General features: G+C 37.3%; 1 protein-coding gene across 1 annotated transcript in view; it reads left to right on the forward strand.

Annotated features, from left to right (window-relative positions):
* The first annotated feature begins 6,394 nt into the window (after positions 1–6,394).
* PCDH10 (protocadherin 10) overlaps positions 6,395–27,043 on the forward strand; it is a 58,728-nt gene continuing 38,079 nt past the window's right edge. The window contains exons 1-4 of the mRNA XM_063458435.1: positions 6,395–9,515; positions 10,874–10,932; positions 11,461–11,567; positions 22,882–23,226. Coding sequence (XP_063314505.1) covers positions 7,017–9,515; positions 10,874–10,932; positions 11,461–11,567; positions 22,882–23,226 — 3,010 coding nt within the window. The 5' untranslated portion in view covers positions 6,395–7,016. The remainder of the gene's footprint in view (positions 9,516–10,873; positions 10,933–11,460; positions 11,568–22,881; positions 23,227–27,043) is intronic.

A 27,043-nucleotide genomic window follows, 5' to 3' on the forward strand; every position in this document is an offset into this window, starting at 1 on the left:
GTAACCGAACACGTGTGTTCAAACAATTGTCAGACATTTTGTCTCCCGAACGCAGGCAGCGGTACATGGTCGTCAACAGCGTGGAACTGTTTTCGGATCCGCGATCCTGCCAACACCCGGGAAACTGATGCCACTGCCCGTATAACTTCCCGAACAGTCAGGAGAATGGCATTTGGAAGGAATAAACTACTATACAGAGGGAGCATTCGTACCCTAACAGCCAGGGGATAGAATCATCATTGTTTGTGCGAGAACCCCCAAAAGATGACCGGTCATTGCCTTGTTTTCTCTGGAACTGTTTTGGTCATTGCCTTGTTTTCTCTGGAACTGTTTTGGGACATAACCTCGTGGCCGACCGGTCAAAATGTCATTTGAACCACAGAAGGGATTTGAGTGATATTTTTGCAAAGTGTACACTCAGATCCAAGCTATTCGGTGATATGACTTTCAAGCGCTTCTGAAGTTATTAACATGGATTTTTGGGATGTTTTAAAATATTGTAGATTTTTCTGTACCTAAGAGATAATTAAGTTATAGCTTCCGCTACATTTCCTCCCTGTCCCTGCGCATTCCCCACTTAAATCTTGCCCACATATGGTAATGAAGTTGGAAAAGGAAATAATCCCACTCAGGTTCCTTCTATTACTCATGGAAAGACAATTCCTTGTTATGCATTGCATAATATAATTCACACCATGAAAACAGACAATATGTGGGTCAGTCATATTCCTGTAGACAGATCATTAAAGGAACACTATAGCATTAGGAATATAAACATTCATTTCTAAACACTATATTTATTACTTACCTATGTAGGTGTCCACTCCCCCTTGCAGTGGTTTAAAAGTTAGGATTTACTTAACATACACTAATCTCCATGCTACCGCTCCACCTCCTTGGCTGAGATCACCAATCTTGATGTACTCAGCAAATCCATGAGGGGAATTTGGAGGCTAGTGCACATTCACGGCAAAAGGCTGCACTGCACCAATCAAATGCTCTCTAGGAGAGTAATTTGAACTATAACAGAGTTTAACTTCCTCACATAGCACCAGACCAGAAGCAGCAAATATTATGGTTTGCTCCATGGGCTCAACAACAGACCTGCGACTGCACCCTAAGTCTACTGGACCACCAAGGAATTTACTGGACCACCAAAGCATCCACCTTGATTTGTAAAAGTATGTTAAAATTTCAATATAATTTTAAACTTTTGTGTCAATCTGAACTGACGTACTAAAATTTACATTTACAGGGTTAATCACCAATGTAAGAATTCAAAGGATTACTCCAAGCACACTTCAGCGATTTGACCTCTGGTAGTGTCAACTAGGTGCCAATTCTCTGCAATTTCATTGCGCAGAATATCAGTCATTGTCAATGTCAGTCATGACCACTCCCAGCCAATGAATGGCTATGGCAGCAGTTTCCATCTTTCACGGCTCTGCAGAAACCGGAATCATGTCACCAGAGCACCAAGGAGCATTAGAGTCTAGCGGCACTCAGGAAAGGCGGTAAACCATTACTCCTGGCATCATAAGCATTACAGCAGTGACTGTATTAGATATGATGTTTAGAGTTACCCCTATAATGAATTTCAAATTCAATGTAAAAATGGCCAAAATTAAAACATTCTAAAGTCAGCTATGCTTCCAGTTCTGCTACATTGGTCCGAAATTAGAAATTGAGTTTGAGATCGCATTTTAGTGAATAACCCTTTTAATACTTCAGACAGTCCTTGTGTGTCAGATATGTCATATTGCCTATGTCAGAACTCAGACACCTCCTGATCAATCCCTGAAGGTGTTTTGGCTCTCACTTTTGCTGTTATGAGCTTAAAGCACACACAACAGCACAGAATGGGTTAAAAAAATAAAGTGGTGAAAATTACTTCAAGTGCTCTGCTCTTCTTTTTCAATTGCTCCCTCTTGTGGTTTTTAAGTATAAAGTGTAATTACTTAACTATATCAGTACATAACTCATTTATTTAATGTAAACATCACACTATGTTACCAGCTCACCTATGCATAGATTCTGGTGCTATACGAATACTATAAGTAGTAGGCAAAAACAAGCAACCTCTAGTATGCTTGCACATAGTTTAAAACAAAACCATTGTATTGAATATAGACCAGCATGCCACTTTCTGAGCCAAATTGGTTTGTGCCAAGTATACACATGTGACACACAGAGGGTTAAGATCTGATACAGAATACACTAAATGAAGAGGATACTAGAACACATACACATAGCAAAGTATAATATTTACATACATACAAACTTGCATATATGTAAACAAACATGTCTTAAGGATTCCTTCCAATGTATATCAAAATGGCTGTTGTTCTTAAAACCTCCTGCAGAGATGGTACTTTTTTTTTTTTTAAGGATTAAAGTGTAGTAGAGGTATGCCCCTGAAGATGGTTTTCTAATTGAAATCTCTTTGTTTGTTGTCGCTGCCCCCTGCTTGTCTGATATGTGAACACAGCATGACTGCTACACTTCATGTCAAGATCGTTAAAAGAGCTGATCGTTTGCAGCATGAAAAGTGTTGCAAAAAAAAAAAAAATACAAGCCTCCATTTTCCTCGAGCATTTAAAAAAAAAAAAATAGAAACCTCATATATTAAAGCTCTGCACACAGTGTAATAATAAGAGGATTTGGGCTAAGATTGCTTTCAAGTCATTTTAAACCATTGCAAGTAGTCAGTTACCCATGCGTAGATAGGTTAACAAACAGTTTTCTTATCACAAGGCATTAAGAACAGCAATTGCATTATCTTATTTGTGGTAATGAATTCACAGAACATTGCCGGTCTTTGTAATTTCAACAAATACAAATGATGATGGAATATAAATAAGTGCAGGTTATTTTAGGCAAAGAGAAAGACAGAGGATGAGAGTTTTGCAAATGTATGTTGTAGAAGATCATACTACAGTAAAGTATACATGCTGATCAGCTCACATTTCTGTATCTGTAAACATTTCTCTCTGTATATTTATGTTTATTACACACCATACACAAGTGTGCATGGAGGTGGATGTAAACACATTTGTAGTTTATTGTGGGACTTTTATTATGATTTCATATAAATATACGTTTAAACCAAAGGGAAATTAGATGACCATAAAAAAGCACAAACGGGATTTACTAAATGTCTAGCCAATGAAAGTCATTGGAACAAAGATGACCTGATTTTATTTTTAACTCTGACACTTGTAACTGTATATCTTCAGTGTGCTACCTTGCACGCAGCACAGGCAATCCCTTAAAATGTGGGGTGAATGTAGGTCAATTGACAAGCTGGCGATCTGTGAATTTTAAACTTAAGGGGTTTATCCACTAAACTGCAAAGTGAATTAAAAATTAAATTGCAAAATCTAAACAAATAAACTTCAGGTTTGGACACGTTATCAGACTGATCTTGGAGATTTTAGATTAAATTTGCAATTCAATCTACTGGAATTAGTTGTTTTTTTTTTTTTTTAAGTAAATAGACCTTTAGACAGTCATTCACATGATAAAGGTCATATTTAAGGCAGGTTTTGGTACGAGGTTTCTTTTCTAAGAGCATCCTTGCCTTGTAACTGACAGCGCCCAGTAATTTAGCTTTGATTACAGCCCAGCACTCCTCTTATTGGCGTGTGGGGTCTACACACAGCTTGCAATACATTCTCTGCGAGAAGCTGCGTTAAAACAATGTATCAAGTGGTTAATCGATTATTTTAGTTAATTAAAGTCGTGCACAATCAACAGCAATTTCCACAAACAAAATATACTCAAGTTTGTAACATGACTCAGTTTTTATGTATTTTATGCACGTTTTGAATGGGTATGGATAATGACATATAATGAAATATGATTTTATATACTTAAATATTTTTATTAATATATATACATATTTATAACTGACCATGTCCATGCATCTTTTCAGACCAATTCATTAGTATATCACATATTTTTTTATTAGTATATCACATCATTTTGTTGACATCATTTGTGGTTTTCGTGTAATTAATCTAAATAATATAAATTTTACGTTATCTTAATTTTACTTGCAAATGCTTTAAAATATATTCTAGAAGAGAATACGTAGAAGAAAGGTATGGTTTAAATACATGGAAGCTGTTGTAATGCATACATTTATGCGCTAGAGGGAGCCTTTAACACACGTTTGCAGCACATCTACAACAATTTCTTCTACGTCTGTGTAGCAGCAGCAGATACAAAGATAATCTACAATCAATTGAATCTATTGCGTGAATTCGTAACCAATATAAAATATTCACTGGAGAGAAAAGTTACATATATTTTATACCATGTCCTGTTGTTAAAGAGATATGTTGCCGTTATTTTCTGAATTTCAATTAACTTGTCCTATCTTGTTTACTTAAATGTCACAATGTCTGCATTCTATTATCAGAAGTATCCAAAATGAATATGAAGATAAAAGTCTTTTTTTTATTTTTTATTTTTTTTATTACACTATCCTATGGCAATACCTGCGCTAATCATATCCATTATCTGCTGTGCTCCAACGACTGAGATTTGATTGCAGCTTCCTGAACGCCTAAGAATTTGTCCAAAATAAACATCTGTCACAGGGCTCTTCCTTCTTTCGAATAGTGGGTTAGAAATGGAACGTCCATCCATCAAGCGGTTAACTTATAGCGCTGCTAAAGCCGTGGTGTCCTCGTTTTGATCCATAGTGTTTGCAGATCAGGGTGTGTGAATGAAGACAGACATGACCCAGCATCCTGCTCTGTGCTGTGTCTAAGGTAGGGGGTTAGTCATTCTGCTTCCATTTCTAAGTTCCCTTCACTGCTAGCTGGAGTGTGGAACATGGGTGGGAGGAAGGTGTGAGCTTGGCAAGCTAGAATGATGCTCTCCCATATTTCTTATGCTATAATGTGATTTATGTGAGGGTTATCCAGCTACGATAACAGCACTCTGCAATCTACATGATCTTGGTAAATGTTATAAATAAGGGAGCTCTCTTTAATGCATCTTTAGTGTAACTATAGCTAGCTCTTTTGGTGTGATGTAGTTATATTTATGGTAGTAGTATTGCATTAAAATATCATAAAAGCCCTGCAAAAAGCTAATTTAAAAAAAAAACTAACCTAACAAAAAAAAATAAAAAAATAATCAATAGAAAAATGTGATCATTTGTGTTTTGTGTCATCCAAAAGCAGAGCCAAATTAGTAAAATGGCACTGAAAGGGTCTTACTGCCACCTCACTGAGGTACATGGAAATGTGAAGCTCAAGCTTGCAAGGCGGAATTGTAAGGGTTAACTCAATGAATTCTTTCCCACGAAGCTACTGGTGTTTTAAATCCTGGCATAGCTTTTTCTTCTTTTTTTTTTATTATTATTTTCCAGAATCTTTAGCATACGCATTGCAATATTAACACTTGATCGCATTACTATTCAACAGAGGACAGACTTTGTGATGGAAAACAACGCCCACTGGATGGTTTGACTTCAAACACATCCATTTGCTTTCCGTGATTTTACTGATATACTGGCAAGCAGCACTCATGAGTCACCGCCCGGCAGCTCATCACTAGCGGGAGTGCAGAAGGACAAGCGATACGATGATAGATAGGTGTGAGGAAGGCAGCGGCCGTAGCGTCTGCTTACAAAACTCCTGATTTAATGAGAGAGAGAGAGAGAGAGAGAGAGAGAGAGAGAGAGAGAGAGAGAGAGAGAGAGAGAGAGAGAGAGAGAGAGAGAGAGAGAGAATGGAAAGACAGACATCTGTTGATGACCCATGTAGCTCTCCAATAGTTAAATCTGAAGCTGGTGTAAAATTCCAGGAAGGGATCTAAGTCTACAAGTCCACCTACTCCTGTCACAACATGCCACCTCCTGGTAGTACCCAGGTGCTTCTCAGGTCGGCATCCCTTGCTTTTCCTATGACACTCCATCACAAGACTCCTTCTGACCCCATTCAGGTACTTTAATTCCATTGAGTCTTTTCTAAAGGTCTATCCCCCACCCCCCATCCCATTTAGTATCTGCTGCTAGGAACTTTCCCTGTGAGAACGAAAGGCGGCGAGGATCTGTGCTTCCAGAGGGAGGGACTTCCCTCCTATTATTTAACATCTGAGCTCCAGTCCCACAGACACTCTTTTTATTATTATTATTATTCCTTCAGAGGCTGCTGATGTCAACCCCTGGAGGCAAAGCCACGGCCAGTGGATTACAGACAGGGAAGGCGAACGTTCTATCACTAGCCCACCTCCAGGTGACGCTGCTTTGCTAATGAGTGACGTGCCGGGGAAATCCCGCCTCAATGGTAATGCTGACCTTCCTATTGGTTGGCAGAAGGAGGGCGCTGCGCAAAAACAGATCAGCTGGGAGCTGAGAGCTCAGACACTGCCAGCAGAGATCACAAGCGCTGAAGCAGGGAAAAGCCAAACACATAGAACATCAATGTGCAAAAATAAAAGTCATAATACAGAGGACAATCATTATGGAGTTCTGTGAAGGTTGGAGGCAACAGGGAATAAAGTGAAAGATAAAATAAGTCAAAAGGAAAAAGGAGCTTTTCATATTTTGTTTTTTTTTAAAACACCTTTTTTTATCTTTCCTTTGCAAGACAGGGTGCATCTTAATGTTAGTCTAGATGTTTATCAATAATTTAAAACTGTGCGTCTGTATCAGAGATACCATGTGCAGAGGATGTGGACCCCTGAGTGATTTGGAAGGGGAATTGACAATCTTAAAACAATAATACAGGACTATTTACTTGGGATTTATCGTTTGTAAAGGACAAGCGGAATAAAAAGGGGATTGTATTGAATCTCATGGTGACTGCAAAGAATCCTGATGAGGGGATGCCTGACTTCATCTGCTGTAGTGTGAGTCAGTGATGGAGAGCACTATGTGGAAGGAATAAAACAAGTGCACTTTGGTTTGATTATTTTTTTTAATCTATTTTTATTTTTTTTACTTTTTTTCAGTTATTTATTTCGTTTTTCTATTTTCATCAACATTTTTTTTTTTGGAGATGATTGTGTTATTTTTACTGGCGTGCATTGTGGATGGGCTGCTTTCCCAGCTAAGCTACAAGGTGCAAGAGGAGAGGGACCATGGCACTTTTGTGGGAAATATCGCTGAGGATTTGGGCATGGACATTACAAAACTCTCCAGTCGCAGGTTTCAAACTGCACCCAACTCCAGGAGCCCTTACCTGGAGCTGAACCTGGAGAATGGGGTGCTGTATGTCAACGAAAAGATCGACAGAGAGCTTATCTGCAAGCAGAACCCATCCTGCCTGCTCCACCTGGAAGTCTTCTTGGAGAACCCTTTAGAGTTCTTCCGAGTGGAAATCGAAGTCTTGGACATTAATGACAACACTCCTGCCTTCCCAGAGCCTGAGATCCATGTGGAGATCTCTGAGAGCGCAACCCCGGGTACCCGCTTCCCGCTAGAGAGCGCCTACGACCCTGACGTGGGCAATAACTCCCTGCAAACCTATGAGATAACAACCAACAACTATTTCACCTTGGACGTACAGACCCAGGGAGATGGCAACAAAGTAGCCGAGCTGGTGCTGGAGAAGCCGCTGGACAGGGAGCAGCAAGCAACCCACAGGTATGTGCTGACTGCTGTAGATGGGGGTGTCCCTAAGACGACCGGCACTGCTCTCCTCTCCATCAAAGTGTTGGACTCCAACGATAATGTGCCTGTCTTTGATCAATCGGTCTACACCGTGTCCCTGCCGGAGAACTCGCCAGCGGGCACCCTGGTCATCCAGCTCAATGCCACCGACCGAGATGAAGGTCAAAACGGGGAGGTGGTGTATTCGTTCAGCAGTCACAACTCTCCGCGAGTCCGGGAGATCTTCGGCATAGATCCTAGGACGGGTCGCATGGAGATCACCGGAGAGCTGGACTACGAGGAGAGCAGCATGTACCAGGTGTATGTCCAAGCCAAAGACATGGGGCCAAATGCCGTGCCCGCTCACTGCAAAGTCTTGGTGAAGGTGCTGGACCTGAACGACAACCCGCCGGAGATCACCTTCAGTACGGTGAAGGATGCAGTGAGTGAGGGCGCCCCCCCGGGCACAGTAGTGGCTCTTTTCAGCGTGACAGACAGGGATTCGGAGGAGAACGGTCAGATCCACTGCGAGATACTCGGTGACGTTCCATTCCGTCTCAAACTCTCCTACAAGAATTACTACACTATCGTAACTGATGGAACTCTGGACCGGGAACTGGTGGCTTCCTACACGGTGAAAGTGCTCGCCAGGGACAGAGGCACCCCGCCCCTTAGCTCCACCAAATCTATCCAGGTGCAGGTAGCCGATGTGAACGATAACGCACCCCGTTTCACCGAGGCAATGTATAATGTGCGTGTGAATGAGAACAATGTACCTGGGGCTTATATCTCGGCAGTGACTGCCACAGACAAGGACGAGGACAAGAACGCTGAGATCTCCTACCACATTCTGAAATGTGACATCCAGGGAATGCCGCTTGATACCTATGTGTCCATCAACTCGGAGAATGGATACCTCTATGCCCTGCGTAGCTTTGACTATGAGCTGCTCAAGGTCTTCAGCTTTGTGGTGGAGGCCAGGGATGGTGGCTCTCCTCCTCTGTCCAGCAATGCCACCGTTAACATCATCATATTGGACCAGAATGACAACGCACCCTCTATAGTTTCTCCCCAATGTAGCAATGGGACTGCCAAGGAGCTCCTGCCCAGGTCTGCAGAACCAGGCTACCTGTTTACCAAGGTGGTCGCCACGGACTCAGATGAAGGTGAAAATGCTAGGTTAACCTACAGTATTTTGCGAGGCAATGACATGAGTTTATTCCGTATGGACTGGAGGAGTGGGGAGCTAAGGACAGCCCGAAAGGTAACTACTAAGAGGGACCCCCACAAACCGTTTGAGTTAGTGGTGGAGGTTAGGGACCATGGACAGCCACCTCTCTCCTCCACCGCCCTTATCCAGGTCCAGATAGTAGACAGCTCAGTGGAGAGGCGGGGGGGAGACCAGCGGCCCAGCCGCTCCAATGACACAGCCTTGGACCTCACCCTTATCCTTATCATAGCCCTGGGCTCGTTGTCTTTTATCTTTCTGCTGGCCATGATAGTGCTGGCCATCAGGTGTCAGAAGGAGAAGAAGCTGAACATCTACAGCTGCCTGGCCAGTGACTGCTGTATGTGCTGTTGCTCCTGCTGTAGCAGGCAAGCCCGGGCACGGAAGAAGAAGCTCAGTAAATCAGACATCATGCTAGTGCAAAGTTCCAATGTGCCCAACGCTACCCAAGTGCCAGTGGAGGAGTCAGGGAGCTTCGGCTCTCACCATCATAACCAGAATTACTGCTATCAGGTCTGCCTGACCCCAGAGTCTGCCAAAACAGATCTGATGTTCCTCAAGCCTTGCAGCCCATCCAGGAGCACGGACACCGAGCACAATCCGTGCGGGGCTATAGTTACAGGGTATGCTGACCAGCAGCCAGATATCATCTCTAATGGCAGCATTCTATCCAGTGAGGTAAGTCACACCACGTCTGGCCACTGCCACTTATTTATTGGTGTCACGTACATAGCTGCTGCACTCATTCATTCCCAGCTAAGCTTTTTGTAATATGTTAACTTTTTTTTTTTCTTGTAACCAGATGTTTCTAATCCCTTGTTATCTGCAAATCCCCTTTCCATGGTTATTTACCCATCTAAAATCCCGTGCATCTCCTTGTGCTGTTGTCGTGTATGTTTTTATTGTTATTTTTTCTACTTATGTTTTAGTATTATGATTTATTTTTTTTAAAACCCATAAAAACTGAGGCCCTTTAACCCCTGGTGAATTTCAGATGAAACCAATACATTGATTCATAATTAGCCCTATAATATATAAATTCCATGGGGACCTATGTCATAAAAAACATTAGTTGAAGCATAGCTCCAATACAATATATAAACAAAAATGTATGCACTAAAAAATGACCGAACTATATATGATTAACATAGGTCATGTTTTAGAAACTGTGGCTATTACAATTCCCATAGAAAACTGTTGCAGCCTGGAGCTCACGTCACTTGAATATAAATTAAGCTATGCTGGCACTGACTAATTCGCATATATCTAGTCATCCAATCATCGTTTTTATTTGATAATTACTTAAAGATCACTATACTGCTTGGTTTATTGAATATTCTGGGAAATATTTATGGGAGTCCTAAATATTTCTTGACAATGAACATTCACAATTCATTTGGCTGTGTTTAGTTGAAATGACTGTGATAGGTTGTATTTGTAGCATAAGCCATAGCTGTTTAACTAATAGCTACTGCATCTAAATTGCATCCTTTGTAGATAAAACGTAGTCATTTAATGTGTTTATTAGTACTGTAGTTAAATACAAAGTCATCCTTCCACTGTTTCCTAGTGGTTAAATGTTCTGCTACAGGGTGATTAAGTGCAGATCTTTTTAGCTACAATTAACGATGTGTGAATACTTTTTTTTTTTTTTTTGATACTGTAACCTGTCATCTGCTGGAATAACTGATATTGTAACATAGAGACTTGTACAGTATGTCTGATCTGCTGTAAACCCCACCCATTTTCTGAGCTTGGATGTTATGTGTCCGTCAACCATCACAGGTTCATATTATGTCATCATACCTGACTGATGGGTGTTATTTTCATTTGTTTATTTATTTTCGATGGTTTAAGAATGTATCAGGCAATACATATTTCTCTATGTGTACGTTATACGTTTTACTCTTGAAATTCTGCTAGTGTACATGACATCAATGTATTCCATTTTCATCAAACAGCTTTGTAGCTTCGAGCTGTTTGGTTTTGCTTGAAGTTGACATTTAGAGTTCAACCGTGTCTCATTTATTTTCTAGAATAAACATCAACGCACAGAACTCAGTTATCTAGTTGACAGACCACGACGGGTAAACAGGTATGGACCATACTTGGGCGTATCCATATCTTCATTCATTTTCCGTGTACACTGTTGTAGATTTGAAGAATGTGATATTCTGCTGTGTACAAATATGGATTTTTAATGTTGCATACCTCAGCTGACACTGTTCTACATGCTGGGAGCGTGCAGGTTAAAGCCAATCGTCAACAGCTAAGTGAATAAAATATTAATCACTGTAAAACTTTGCTGTTTGTGCTAATGTTGTGGATTAAATGCTTATAAATTATGTATATGGGCCATCTAGCAATGCAGACTAAGTCTCATGCAAATTACTATAAATGGTAGATGCTTCTTAAGACCAGGTATTAAGCCTTGATACAGTATGTAAAGCACCCTCCCTTGCATGTTTTATATTGCATTGATGTAGTGAGATAGAAATGACTTTTATTCATGTCATACTGTATATGTGCAGCTATGTAGTGCAGGTCCCTCTCTGTCCATAGGATGGCAGAAGAACATTTGCTATGGTCCTTCTTCACATTGCTCTGCTGTTTGTGTTTTCAGTTCTGCATTCCAGGAAGCAGACATAGTAAGCTCTAAGGATAGTGGGCATGGAGACAGCGAGCAAGGAGACAGTGATCATGACGCCACTAATCGAGGTCAATCCTCTGGTAAGTCTGATGAAGAAAAAATGTAAATGAAAGTTTAACCCAATAATGTTCAAATATACCCCTTGTCATGGCTTTGGATTATTAAATGTGAAACAACTTGTCTGTATAGCAATGGCAAAACATGCCAATAAACGTTCATGTCATTAAAAAAAGTCAAATAAAAAAAAGTCAAATAAAAAAAAGTCAAACAAAAATATGTGATATAAGTGAGATAGATAGATAGATAGAATGTGACACAGAGACCAGCAAGACAGACATAATAATGTGAATGTGTGTCCACCAAAACAAATAATTGTTGAATTGATCAATTGTCTAAGTCCATTTTGTAAAGCACCAACATATTCTACAGCGTAGTATAATACACAAACATCCATAAATAGCAAATCATTGATCTACACTGGCAGTAACAAGTGATAAGGGCTCGTGTTGCATCCTGAGAAATGACAGCCAGTCTGAAGCTATCTGGGGCACAGGTGACCCCTGAGTCCATTGTTAGTGGATGGCTATGCACAAGTGTCTGTGTTCCTCACTCTCAAGTCTCGCTCCCATGGTTTTGAATACATTTTTTTTTTAACTTGAGGTCAGTGACGACTGATCTGAGCTCACCAGCTGTCCCTCTTGCTCGCCAATCCATTACACAGAGTGCAATGATATTAGCATGATCACTCAGACACCACGCTAGGATTTGCAGGAGCAGACGTTGCTGTAGATAGGAAAGGCTCTCTCTTGGCCTTTGGCTTGTCTGCAGTTTGCTTGCATTGTATGATCCAATGATGGGAAATCCTCTGAATAGGGAAAGCTATAGTCAAGGCCCCCTTTCTATTTTTACAAGTCATTAATATGCAGCCCTAATGAGAGTTTAGAAGAGCCAAGATCCCTGGAGGTTGCTGCTTCTTGTGGGACTTCATGCTAAAGTGAACAGAGCGTCTATTTAGTGTCTGGGAACCAGCACACTAGCTAAGAATGGCCAGAAGTTTACATTCAGCACAGAGAATCCTTTATCTCACCCTATACGTGGGGCTCTGATTTATTGTTGTCTTGACTTAAAGGGATCTGTCTCGACCTATTTTATTATAAAGCGCTTTAATAATGTAAGCGTTTGAAGGGGTTAGCAGCAGACATTAGCCACATTTCAGGGTTTTCAAAGCTGCTACCCCAGCGAGATTTTAAATAAGGTTAGTTTATGGGCATAATAGTTTGTAATTAGGGAGCATGGAATACTTAATTAACAGCTGCTATTTTGTAAGACAATGCACAAATAGTATGATTGCTTTAATGGGGGAGATGTCTGATAATATTAAGTCCAGCTGCAATTGCAGGAAGAGTACAGAATAACTTCAATTTGGAGTGTAATATTAGGATTTAAACAGATTAACTGATTTAGTTGGATAGTCTGTTGAAATGTTTAGTTGACTGCTTTATATTAAATGTAAAAATATTAAATGTAAAAAAGATATATTTATGTATTTGTAAGACTATGTAATATTTTATATCATAATTTAGTCATGCTACCTATGAACACCAGACAAAAATGAAAAAACGGACAAAACGCAATAATTTTATAATGACACCCCACCCCCACCTCCCAAGAGCATTTTCAGATCTCTCATGTAAACAAGGGATCTGTCTGAATCGTATTGAATATTAAAAGTCCCCCTGGGTGGAATAAGGTGTTGCCAATAAATACTTTTTTCAGTCTGTTTTGATTTTTTTTTTCTCATATAAAAAGCAGATCCTATGAAGGAAATGAGTTACATAAACCTTATGTGTACCAGATTGGGGCGTTCCTACTTTTGTTTTTCCAATGGCTTTACCTGCTTATTGTAGATAATTGAATCATAACAGATTACATTTGGGAATGTGTTCATTCCACACATCACTCGGAGGCCACATGTTGTTGTAACCTTTACAGGCAAATGGACATTTTGTCAAAACAAGAACACGTGTTCAAATGGAAAAAAAATCAAAGATTCTATCAACAGATAGCCATTTGCTGGTTTGTGTAAATAAGCATTTTGTAACCTTGTGTCTGTCATTAGACAGACTTGCATTCTGCGTGTAAAATCATTGACTAGAAGCCCTGTATCGTCAGCTTTTGAACTTCAGTCTTATGATCTTCAAAAACGTTATGTGTCAGCTGAGAACAATAATTGCTGTTTATTAGTACTAGATGACAGATGTACATTTGGGATGTATAGAACATCATATGAGCAATATCATTGAACACATGCTGCTTGTTTATATTCTGTAAGGGATTCAGTTCGCAAATCTCTAAAAGTGGAGCAATGACGATGTAAAACCATTGGAATGTTCCTGCAAATTGCTCTAATTCTGGAACGTTGCCCCAGGATTTCTAGGGCTCAGCAATGATTTGCAGTAAAAAAAAAAAAAAATTGTTATACTCTAAGTTTGGCAAATTTCCATTTCAATCATCTAGCCCTAAATATAGCAAATTCGGGTTTCTGTTTACCACAATTTGATGGGTTTAAGATATGCTTTCCCCATTCAATTCTATTTCCAATTCTACACAATTCATAGGTTATTTCAGTAAGAGACCATTAGAAAGTCAATATTTTGGGATTATATTATAAAGGATTCTGGTAGATCGATAACTAAACCGATTGATAACTCCACATTAAATAAATTACAACAGTCTCCAAATAAATACCTTTTTCATGTTTTTACCTAATTTTTTAGGTTTAGACCTAATTTATTAGGTTTAAAAAAAAAAAATAAAAACAGTAATTTTTGTTTGGCATTTATAACTACACCTGTGATGTGTAAATATCCTGTGCTTTATCATGGATCTCGCATAATTTGCTCTTCTTTGCTATTCTACGGTCGATTTAGAAAGTGGACATTAATTTATAACTTAACTCTACCTGTAGTCTCTCAATTTCTCTGGCCAGTGGGTTAGAGCTGTGAATTAATGTGTTCAACATTGTAGAGGGTTATTGAGCACCGTGCTAGGTGATTTTACATCAGATATGCTCCAAGTCTTACAGTCTTCATGGATGTTGGATTTTGAGATATTGGAAAAGTCCTGTAGCTGTCGTTTAGGGTTTAAACTACAGACAGTGCTGTTTCTGAAATAAAATAATGCATAAATATAATGAAATGATTGACTGGGGAATTCAGGATAAAAAAAAAAAAAACACGTTTTATGAAGTCATTAGCCACTGATCAAGCCACATAAGTGTTTTATATCGTCCAGACATACCTGTAATTGCACAGAAGCAAAATATGGGTTCCATTATTTAACTCATCCATTACCAGATGACAGGTTAGCACTCTTTTGATTTTAATGGGAACAACAAATGGAAGCCTGGAATGCATTTATCAATGAGATAAGCAAACAGGTTTTCTAAATCGCCATTAAATTAGTTTGTTTATCTTCATAGCAAAAAAAAAAAAAAAAAACGTGTAAATACATTTAGATAAAGGCAGTTTGGAAAAATGATTTATGAAATCCATTTGTTAAATCACTTTGCAATCTCCGCATGATTATTTAATTTAGGATGCAACCGTGGAGTCCTCATGAATTTGGAATGCAATTTAAACCAAACACAGGCCAGTGACCTCATAACAAATTGTTAATTGTTGATCTGCTGCCTAATGAGTTTGGTGAAATGTCATTTCAGCTGTTAGTTAAAAGAATCATTACTCTGCATTCTAACAATATTAACAAAAAAAATAATATATACAGTTTGTGGATGTGGTTGGTGTGGTTTATTGAAACACTATGGGTGATTTGTATGGGAAGGAACACAAATTGGAGGCTAGATGGCTGCATGGGTGTCATTGTACCCAGGCACAATTATCTTAATTTGATCACGAAGTAGAACCCACCACATGTACCCATGCTGATCGGGTACCTCAAAGACACTGCTGAGGTTTTCCAGCGCATATCAAGCAGAACCATCAGCAAAGCAAACCGTTTCATTCCATGTTACTGGTGTGAACCAGTGGATATAAATAACTGACTGCTCTCACAGCCTGGACGATAATGACCCGATATATGGTAAAGACTCCCCACTCTCTGCCCTCAAAGGAACCTATTTTCCCACCATCGTCTTACATGCATAATCATCCCCTTTGCCCTTCTCCCAGTGAGAGGGAACAATGTTCCATGAATAGATGTCGACACTTCTATCCAGTGCTATTCAGAAGCAGTTGATTTAAAATCTGTCATTTATTTTAAAGACCTATTGCTACTAGAGTCAAATGAAAAAGAAAAATGTGGCAGCTGGCAATCATAAGGGACGTGTAGTTAATATTTGGATAGATGGATGGATATATAGATAGATTAGAGGGAGTGTGAGAGATAGACAAAAAGATGATATATAGATAGATCAGATAGCTAGATAGAAAGGGAGATAAAGAGAGAGATAGATAGAACGAGAGAAAGAGAGAGAAAGAGAGATAGATAGATAGATGCTGCTATATTATTATTATTATTATTATTATTATTATTATTATATAACGCTCACCTGCTCCTTATAATCAATTATCCTATTTTTGTTGAAACAATTTTGAATTTACACTGCACTCTAAATAATACAGCATAGTCAAACATCAGGCAGGATAAAAAGGTTTTGACAACCCTCCCCCCCTCCCCCCCCCCTCCAATTATTTAATACCTTCTCTTCTCATTATTTTTATTTGCACGGCGGAGTATGAAAGATTGAACTTGTCGGTTTCTGTATAAAACTCTTTATGTTTCTTGCAGCCTCCCCCTTCCCCTTCCGACTCTTTAATCCCAGCTGCAGTTCACGTCTACATTCTTCAACAGCTCACTGATCAGTAATTTATTTCCATCCTTCTGCATACTTATTATCAATGGAAGGTTAGAATTCAAGGCAGAGTTACTATGTGGTACATTGCTTAATTTAAAATAAAAGTCATTACAAAGTGAGATTAATCTGTAATAAAAGCCCTTCCATTTGCTGCCCTTTACCACTTGTTGATGATTCTGCTTTTTATTTTTACAAAGTGCATTTATGGCATTCAGAACAGTTAACATTATGAATCTAATTATAATACTGTGCTCTGGATGAATGTTAAGCACATATAAAATATTTGGTTGGTTCAGAAAATCAGCATAGAAAAGAGATACAAGGATAAAACAAAATGTCCTCTGATGTTTAAGTTATATAAAAAATGTTAACCAAAGTGCAGTCACTCATTATAAGACTCATAGGTTCCTTTAAACATGGACAATAGGAACATTAATGATATGGTGGCAATCTAGAGGAAACTCCCATTGCACTGTAATAGTATACTGAGGTTTATGGTTTATCAAGAATGGGTGTTTAATTGGCTAAAGGACAATTATCACCTCAAAATATTTTTTTATATGATCATTCTTTCATCCAGTATTTATTTTTAAATGAAGTATATGTTAAAATTACTTAAAAAAACATATCCCTTCCTCTTGTATATGGCAGAATACTATAGCCATATACATGCACTTTTGGACTACAGTGTTTGAAAAGACAGTCTCTAATCTCTATGGTCTTCCTTGCTTCCCTGCAGGGAGTGAAGCAGGGAAAACCACAGAGACCAGCTTTCAAACACTGTCACTGGAGATTTTTTTCCTCTTTCTTTTGTTTTTTACATATACTTAAACTAAAAAATAACATATTTCCTTTTAATGCTTGATGAATGAATATGTTTGAGGTAGCAGTTGACTTTAATGACATTTAATGTTTGGAAATGCTGGGATAATTCAAATTCCTTTCTGAAGTCAGTAAGACTTTTTGATCATTAGTTACTAAACTGGAAATTGTAGGGAATTGCAGATTTAAGACTAAAATTGTTAAAATGGAAAAAAAACAACAACTTTAGTTTTCTTATTTTTCTAGGTTTAGACTAAAAACAACCCCCTGCCAATTATTCACTATTCTCCAAAGGACCATTTCTGTTAAATAAACACAGGCTTCTTGATCATAGTTTATGATTTTAACAAAATGCCTATTTTAAAGAAGACTCTCTAAGGATATGTCTCCTCCTGTGTTTATTACATTTGGTGCTTTGCCATTGTAGCAAGTTTTGTATAATATTTATGTAAATCTCTATGTACACAGTTAGTATGGAAGCACATTACCATACATATGGTTTTGTGTACAGAAGCATTAAGGCACAATCTGATCTTATAAACAACCCCACAGTGTGTGTCTTTGTCTAAATCAATCATCTACCATGTGCCTCTCTCACCAAAAATGTGATTGAAGTCCTTTCAAATGGCAAATGTTTGGGGCTACTGACAAAACAGAGTACAAATGAAGAATACTTATCTATTCTCTTTTCATTTATAATTTCAAATCAAGCTACTATTGCCTATATTTTGCATTTTATATAATACACAATTTAGTGAATGATAAATACACTGTGATTCAGATTTAACTCTTTTCTACTCGCATACATATAATGCAGTCTTATTTAATTTTAAAAACTATATGGTATTTCTCCGATTAAAAATCATTTGGAAATGTCCAGATTAAGGGTAATCCATAAATAAAATGTTTTGTGTCCTTTGAAATCTTAATTATGTTAAAGGACAAATAGGAATTCTTCCTGGAGCTAGTAAGGACAAGTTTGAGCAGGGAGTGAGCTAGGAATTTGTCAATTATATCACTACCAGTATTTTACCTTACCCTTTTGTAGAACCAGTGACAGAAGAATTTTACAAAAGCACAAGACATATATTTGCCAATTACGTATTTCTTTTCAACTGATATTTTTAGTGGTACCAGTGATTGCACTGATTATAGTTAAGCTGTTTCCTAAACACATTATGAAAAAAAAAAATAACAGGCCGTCTAATGAACATCTTTGATTGAACAGAGAAGTAATCAATTTTACACAATAATCATATTTAATAATTTAACTGTGCTCATATATTATGCACAATTTTTAAAGGAGAAATGTCACTGGGATTTAATACATTGACTAAAACATTGAAAATCACCTATAACTTGTGTTAACCTTTTTTCATGAAATTAGCTGGTTTATTTTAAATTTATATCAAAGGTTCAGCAAATTACATAATGATTGAGTCCAGAAAAGGCAAAACCAGGACAAACATTAGTAATGAAGATGGGAAACAGAAACATTGTTGCAAATCTCCTCCTCTATGTATGATTTCTCTATGTTACCAAGGACAGAGTTTAAAGCAATGATTGACAGGGAGACAATATGGAGACAGTTTGAGAAAGTAATGATTGTGACATTTAATTTTATTTTGCACATCTCCCTATTATATGGTTGTTAAATATAGGTAGCATTATCAGGGTTATTCTCTAAAAGTGAGAATGGTCATAAGTTCAAAGTGAATTTAAAGTAAATGTAAAATTTAAGGTCAAAATTACTGACCTAATAGCATTACAGGTTTGAAGATTTTTTCCACTTTTCCACTTCAACTAGTTTGACCTTAAATTTAAAGGGACACTATAGTCACCTGAACAACTTTAGCTTAATGAAGCAGTTTTGGTGTATAGAACATGCCCCTGCAGCCTCACTGCTCAATCCTCTGCCATTTAGGAGTTAAATCCCTTTGTTTATGAACCCTAGTCACACCTCCCTGCATGTGACTTGCACAGCCTTCCATAAACAATTCCTGTATAGAGAGCCCTATTTAGGCTTTCTTTATTAAGTTCTGTTTTATTAAGATTTTCTTATCCCCTGCTATGTTAATAGCTTGCTAGACCCTGCAAGAGCCTCCTGTATGTGATTAAAGTTCAATTTAGAGATTGAGATACAATTATTTAAGGTAAATTACATCTGTTTGAAAGTGAAACCAGTTTTTTTTTTTTTTTTCATGCAGGCTCTGTCAATCATAGCCAGGGGAGGTGTGGCTAGGGCTGCATAAACAGAAACAAAGTGATTTAACTCCTAAATGACAGTGAATTGAGCAGTGAAATTGCAGGGGAATGATCTATACACTAAAACTGCTTTATTTAGCTAAAGTAATTTAGGCGACTATAGTGTTCCTTTAACATTTACTTCAAATTCACTTTCAATTCCAGACAATCCTCACTTTACTGAATAACTCTGTATATTTAACATTATGTGCAGTGGCAGTTCCTCTTTGAATGTATCTAAACCTAATAGTGCTCAGATTATCTACAAAGGAATTAACAAGCAATCCAAAATAAATCATTATTAAAGGAATATTGTATCTAGGGAGTAGCCCAGCAGGTTTATAATACAGTGAAAAACAAATTACATAATTAGTTTTAAATCAGCTATTTTTTATCTAACTCTTGTAATCTTCTAATTTTCAGTTTACTTTTTAGGGAATTAACTCAAAAATGTTTGATTGATGGCCAGGGGGTGTAACACGTTATATTAATAAAAATTACAAAGTTCTATTGAAATCAGAACTTGAAAAAAATAGGACAAGCTCTTCACACATAAAGCACTTCAGCAAGCTGTAGTGGTTTAGAGGTCTATGACCCTTTAACAACTATAATAACAACACTAGCATATTTACATTGTACAAAGCTATGGAATTTGCTGGTGCTATATAAATAATAAAATAATAATAATAATAAATACTAATTTTCCTCTGCAAATCTCCTCTATGCATTTTTCCAATGATCTGGAATGCTTTATCTGATGTGATAGTACCAGGAATCGCCACAAGTTTTATTTTTAAACCATTACCACCTGCACATGGTGCATGGGAAAAAAATAGGTAGTCTAGCTCCCTCTTTGCTGTTATATGATTATAGACAAACTAGATTCATATTTTTCCACGTAACCCCTTAACCCCTTAAGGACACATGACATGTGTAACATGTCATGATTCCCTTTTTTCCAGAAGTTTGGTCCTTAAGGGGTTAAGGACACATGACATGTGTGACATGTTATTATTCCCTTTTATTCCAGAGGTTTGGTCCTTAAGGGGTTAAAAAGAATAACTAGATTCATTTTTCACAATGATTTATTTTTAACGTTTTATGATGCTCACTGCCTATATACTCTTGTACCAGGCTGGTGACTCCATGCAATGCAGAATATCATTAATGCAGCCGCAGATAGAGTTACACCTCTGCAGCAAAAGTGTTAAACTCAAAGTGAAACACTGAACATACAGACACATCAGACATATACAGAATAACATGTGTATCACATTGATAGCTGATTAGCACAGCAGATAGAAAATAAAAATCCCCATTTAATTTGTATATAACTGATGAAGAATTGTAGTTTTGTGCTATGGGTTTCTCTAATTTATCTCTGCAGTTCCACTCAGGCTGAGGTCTAGAGTGCTCCTGACCAGGATTTCATTAAAGGATCACTATAGGGTCAGGGTCCTCCCTTCCCCCGTGGCCCCCTCAGAATGGGTTAAAACTCAACTTATTTTCAGCTCTCCACGGGTCCGACGGCGCTAGCTCTGCCCCCTCAGTGACATCATCAGAATTGTCCATTTTTAGCCAATACAATGCTTTCCCCTGGGGGAAGCATTGGATTGGCTAAAATTGGCAAGGGATGGGGCCATCCCCGTTTTGGTCAATCAGTACCTCCTCATAGAGATGCATTGAATCAATACATCTCTATGAGGAAAATTCAGCGTCTCCATGCAGAGAGTGGGGACGCTGAAGGGCAGGGCTGCCAACTGTGCAACCCTGAGCCAGGAAGCACCTCCAGTTGCCATATGAGGAGTGACCACTTGGAGGTGTCCCTTGGGGCAATGTAAACATTGCCTTTTCTCTGAATAGACAGTGTTTACATGAAAATGCCTGAAGGGAGCTATTATACTCACCAGAACAACTACATTAAGCTGTGGTTGTTCTGGTGACTATAGTGTCCCTTTAAGGATATCTCTGTATTTTGCTGTGTTACGCTTTCGGGAAGGTATTGCATAGATGTTGAGTGGTGGATTTCAATTAAAGTGAAGAAGCATCTCAAACATGATTTAGAATATTGTGATGCATCTGAGCTGAATTTCAAGTGTCATAACAAAGTGCCTGAATATATACGTCAAGGTATTTTTTTTCAGCTTTTTAATAAAATTGCAAAGTTTTCAAATATATATATGTTTTGCTTTGTCATTATGTGATATTCAATTTAGATTGATATGCAAAAAATAAACTTGAACAATTGTAGCATAAAAGTTCAAAACAAAATGTAAAAATATGAAGGGGTCTGAATACTTTAAAAATTTACTGTACATCCCACATTTTTGTAGACGTGACAACAATGTGATCAGTGAAACATTGAAGATTAACTTGATTGGTTGTCTTCCACAATCAGTGTGACTACTGTCATTAGGTTAGATAGTCACTGCATTTATCAGATTTATTACTGCATATCAGAAGTTCACCCAGAAAAGGCTACATTAGATCCCACCAAGTGTGCTGTAGAATACAATATCTGAAGTTGAATTTCCAACCGTGACATAGCTGTTCTAAAGAGGTTAATACATTTTCATGTAAACACCACAGATTTGAGATAAGATGAACTAAAATGTGAGAAAACACTCAATGGCATGCTCTAAATAATAACACAATGATTACTAAACTGATCATATCAGACATTCTCCTGAATACATTGAGATGCTTATAACATGCACAACTATTCCGACAATAATGTAAAGCTAATTTTTAATGCAATATATTTCCTTACTAGAGTTCATGTTCATTATCACTGATAAACATGATTCATCAGTCTGTATGACTTCCCAAGGAATACATTACTTTACATACTTTTTGCCAAATTTGACATGTTAATTTTACATCATTGTGTGATATGAATAATTAGAATGATGACATTTTTGGAAAAGCACACTATAAGGTCTGCATTCAGTGTATTGCTGCCCTGAATCAAACGTGATCATGGCACACTTTGAGGTGTCTTGGGGTACACAAGTGTTCTAGAACAGATGTAGGCAACCTTCGACACTCCAGATGTTTTCGTCTACACCTCCAAAGATACTTTGCCAGCATTATGGGTGTAAGAATTATGGGGGATGTAGTACACAAGGTAGTCTATCCCAGTTCTAGAACATCATTGATCCTGCTCTACACTAATATGGACCTAGAAGTCATCAGCCATGCCCAAGTATGTTGCTAAGCACTGATTACCACCGAGTGTCAGTACAATAAGACTCACATTGTAGCTGTCCATTGTTTATTTAAAAATAACACCACTAAAAATGCCTTTTATATAAATTTAATTGGTCGCTGCTACTATGAATAGTGCATTCCCTAAAAATTAATAGCACAGTAAGCTCATTTTATTTTCTTGTGTCTTTTTCATTGCATTATTACTCACACCCCAGCCTCACTGCATCCTCTACTCCTTGCAGGTGCTGATCTATTCTCTAATTGCACAGAAGAGTGCAAGGCTCTGGGTCACTCAGATCGCTGCTGGATGCCATCTTTTGTGCCCTCTGCTGATGGCCGGCAGGCAGCGGACTACCGCAGCAACCTTCATGTGCCTGGCATGGACTCAGTTCCGGACACTGAGGTGTTTGAAGCACCTGAAGTGCAGTCAGGAGGGGAAAGATCCTTTTCTACATTTGGCAAGGAGAAAGCATTACAAGGGCTGACAGGGGTTGGCAATGGAAGTGGAGGAGGTAGTACGCAAGAAAGGAAAGAGCTGGATGGCCTGCTCTCTGGCACCAGAGCGCCTTATAAGCCCCCCTATCTGAGTAAGTACTTTTCACAACTAATGTATGTTAATCATGAATCATCACAACACATAATATAAACAAAATTATTACAGCATATGTTTAGAGTATTGGTAGACAACCTGTATATTGACAAATACACGTTTAAGAACCGTAGGGTGTTTGACTACTTTGACATATAATCCATTCACTTGTCATTACTTATGAGTATAATTTAACACCTGCCTCGGTATCCAAACAAGTGACATGGTTTTTGATGTTTGGTTAAGGATAGATAGATAGATAGATAGATAGATGCAGAATATGCATGCTTGCTATTCTCAGAAGATTGATTGATATATTCATCTACAAATACATTGCAAGTGGTGCATTGATAATATCAGTATGTGCATTGGCAACATAAATATTTTCAAATTTTCATGGCATTTATTTGCTGATGTGCTCAGCCAATGAATGCCATCTCAGTATGTAAGGAATTGATATTGTTAATGTAGGAGAACAATATTGACAAAAAGGGGATGGGCCACAGGCGCCTGGGTGATCCTCAGCTTCCGGTAAGCCATTTAAAATTATTAGACACATAAATGGGGCATATGCCCAGGGAATGACAACGCTATAACAACTACAGTGGATTTGAGTGATTATTCCCTTAATATATACAAAAACAATGCAAGATAATAATAGTAAATTACCATTGCATTGCATATGTAGTAATTTTATCTAGAGAGGAGCAAGGTAAACCAGTATTTTTTTTTTTATGAAATCAATATTACAAGTCAGATGCTAATAAAGTCATAATAAAAAAATCAATCAATCAATAAATAACTGTCTTTATTTATAGGTTCTGTTTCTCATCTTATCACAAAAATGTGGTTAAATAATATAATTTCCTTTCAGTTTGTATATATGTAGATTACATTTAAAAATAATTTTCAAAATAAATAAAATGATGTCGACTTGTATTTAATTCTTCCCTTAATCAAGTTTTATACAAACTTTTAAAACAGGGGAATAAAAAGTTGAGTACTAACGTGAATATGAATTTCAGTTACAAATCTATATAAATTTTATCTGTGTGTCTCTTAAAGCATGTCTTTTAATGTGTTTAACTAACAGAATTTTAGATAGTAAAATAATATACCTCCAGCCAGTTCACTGTGTCCCTTTACATCTATTTAAGGGTTCTTTCAATTGCATAGAGTACGCAGGTTTGAATTGGAAACTTCATTCGTTTATTTTAGCGGTCAAGAATAGGTAGGAAGGAAAGATCAATGTCAATCAGTACATAACGTGGTTAATTTGTAAACTGCTATCGCAGCGTGTAAATCTGTATATAGTAAAAATAGTATTATTTTGGCTTATCAGGTTATTTGACCATTTTTAATAATGTATTTTGTAACACTTATTTTTCAACTTCTACGTAAATATTTGAGGCCTAATATGAAACACTGCAAGTTAAGCGATAACACACAGAGTTGTTTCATCCTTAATAATTTGTTTAACACACAGACAAAAACATTAAAAATTAAAGCTGTGTAAATATCTGTAATTTTCACTTTTTTTTGTCTCTGATAGGCAATCTATACTTGTTTTATTTATGTTCTACCTATGTGCTTGTATGTTTCAAAGAAATGCTATGCTTATATTTTTGAAACAAAAGCTGATTGCTAGTGAAGGTGTTAAACAAAGGAATTGACCTTGAAGGAAAAAATTATATAATATTTCATATTTGCCATTTTATTTTAACATAACTCATAGATAAAACTGGTGTTCAACTTACAGTTGTCATGTAGATAGGTTAAAGTAAACAGAATGTATACTTCAAAAATCAACAAAAAAATCAATATAGAAAGAGATCTAAGTTATTATTATTATTATTATTATTATTGCAATTTATATAGCGCCAACAGATTCCGTAGCGCTTTACAATATTATGAGAAGGGATTTAACTATAAATAGGACAATTACAAATAAACTTACAGGAACAATAGGTTGAAGAGGACCCTGCTCGATCGAGCTTACATTCTATAGTTCACCACAATAAACTTGTCTACATGACAAGAAATGATGCAAATAACGGAGTGGTACTTCTTGTTTCCAAACGCAAACCTGATTTGATAAACAAATATACATATATTTGCTAGTGTTTTCATTTTATGCATGGGCCTTTGCAATGACACACAAATGTGTTTTGAACTGTACTTTGTCACCCAAACATTAAAAAAAATATTAGCACATAATCACAATTTCTCATGGTTAAATAATAAAGCAGGGTAGCATAAACCATGAAAAAGACTTCAAAACCCATGCAATAATTAAATATATCTAAAACATGAAAGAAAATATATGTAAGGTCATAAGACATATTTTTTGTTTTCAATTTTTTTTATTGGAAATGTTTATATTTTATAGCAATATATGCAATACAACATCGTTAAGACAAAGAATATCTCAAAACATATCAGTTAACATAAATAGCGTATACAAGAATCTAAACAGTGATGGTAATATAATTGTAACAATATAATATTATGTGTTTATATACGACAATGAACCTTTTTTGTTGTTGGGGGGGCATAAAGAAAAATGATTTATATGAATATTCGTGAAAGGGGAAGAAAGATTAGGGTAGGATGGGGTAGGGAGGGTAAAGGGGGTTTTGATTTCATTTGAATTTGCTAAAAATTAGAACTTGGAAAATCCTGATACAGGTCAGCTCTCTATGATCACACCCTTTAAAATGCACAATGACATTTTTGTATGGATAAAGTTAAGTTAATTTCTTTCTCACATGATAGATGATAGCTAAGTCTTTTGCTGCTGTTGCATGTTAATGCCAGACATTTTTATAGTTAGTCACAAGTTAAATGACTCTTATGACTTTGCAAATTGTACAAATGATCTCTTTGTACTGTGTATACAAAGAATAGACAGTCAAAGCAAATGGGTCATCTGCCATAACAAACTAAATAGTAACGGCAGTTGTGTTTATCTCTAATTGCAATTGTGGATTATTTAAGGATTATTAGTACAGTCCTAATGCTTTAGACATATTGGCTCATCTTTTAAATACAAATGTACTTTGTAATATTTGACTTTGGACAAACCATGTGAATTGACTGCCATTTTGTTTTTCTGCTGCCATGTACATACTGATATAGTTGTTAATCTACATAATAATTTGATTTGGTTAGAGACAGTATTTGACATATTTTTAAAGATTTTTAAGTATGTTCACTGAGAGGAGGAACATTATATAGTTCATTCTCACTCAAAATAAAACTGGTATGGGAGTGCTAGTTTTACTGGTATGGAAGGCTAGTTTTACTTATCCCAAAACTTGCATGGGAGATGGGTGAACATAATTGCTTTGGATGGAGAAAAATGACATGTCCACTTCCCTTCTATACTTCATTGTAGCCCTCAACCTCCATCCAAGGGTGGTAATTGAGGGATATTAGGTCTTTCCAATGTATTATTATAATTAGAGCCCCCACATGCTTCCCATGGTTGTGGGCTTGGGGGGAAGGGGCGAGGGAGGCAAAACATTCCCTCATTTATTGTTGTAATTAAAACCCCCACCTGCTTCCTATGGGTGAGAAATAGGAGGACAATAAGCACTTCCTGTTCTTTTAATTATAGCTACCACCTGAGGACCATGAGTAGGATGGGACCCTAGATCCCCCTGCTATTTTAACATTATAGGTCCCACTGTTAAGGGTACAGCGGGGACACTATGTTGCCTTTCTTTATAATTTAAATAAATGTGAGTGTACAAGACCGTAATCTGTCCTCCCCTATTCTGTAAATTGAAACCGAAATGGATTTGGGGCTGTTA

The sequence above is a fragment of the Pelobates fuscus genome, chromosome 6, assembly GCF_036172605.1.
Source record: "Pelobates fuscus isolate aPelFus1 chromosome 6, aPelFus1.pri, whole genome shotgun sequence".
Classification (NCBI taxonomy): Eukaryota; Metazoa; Chordata; class Amphibia; order Anura; family Pelobatidae; genus Pelobates; species Pelobates fuscus.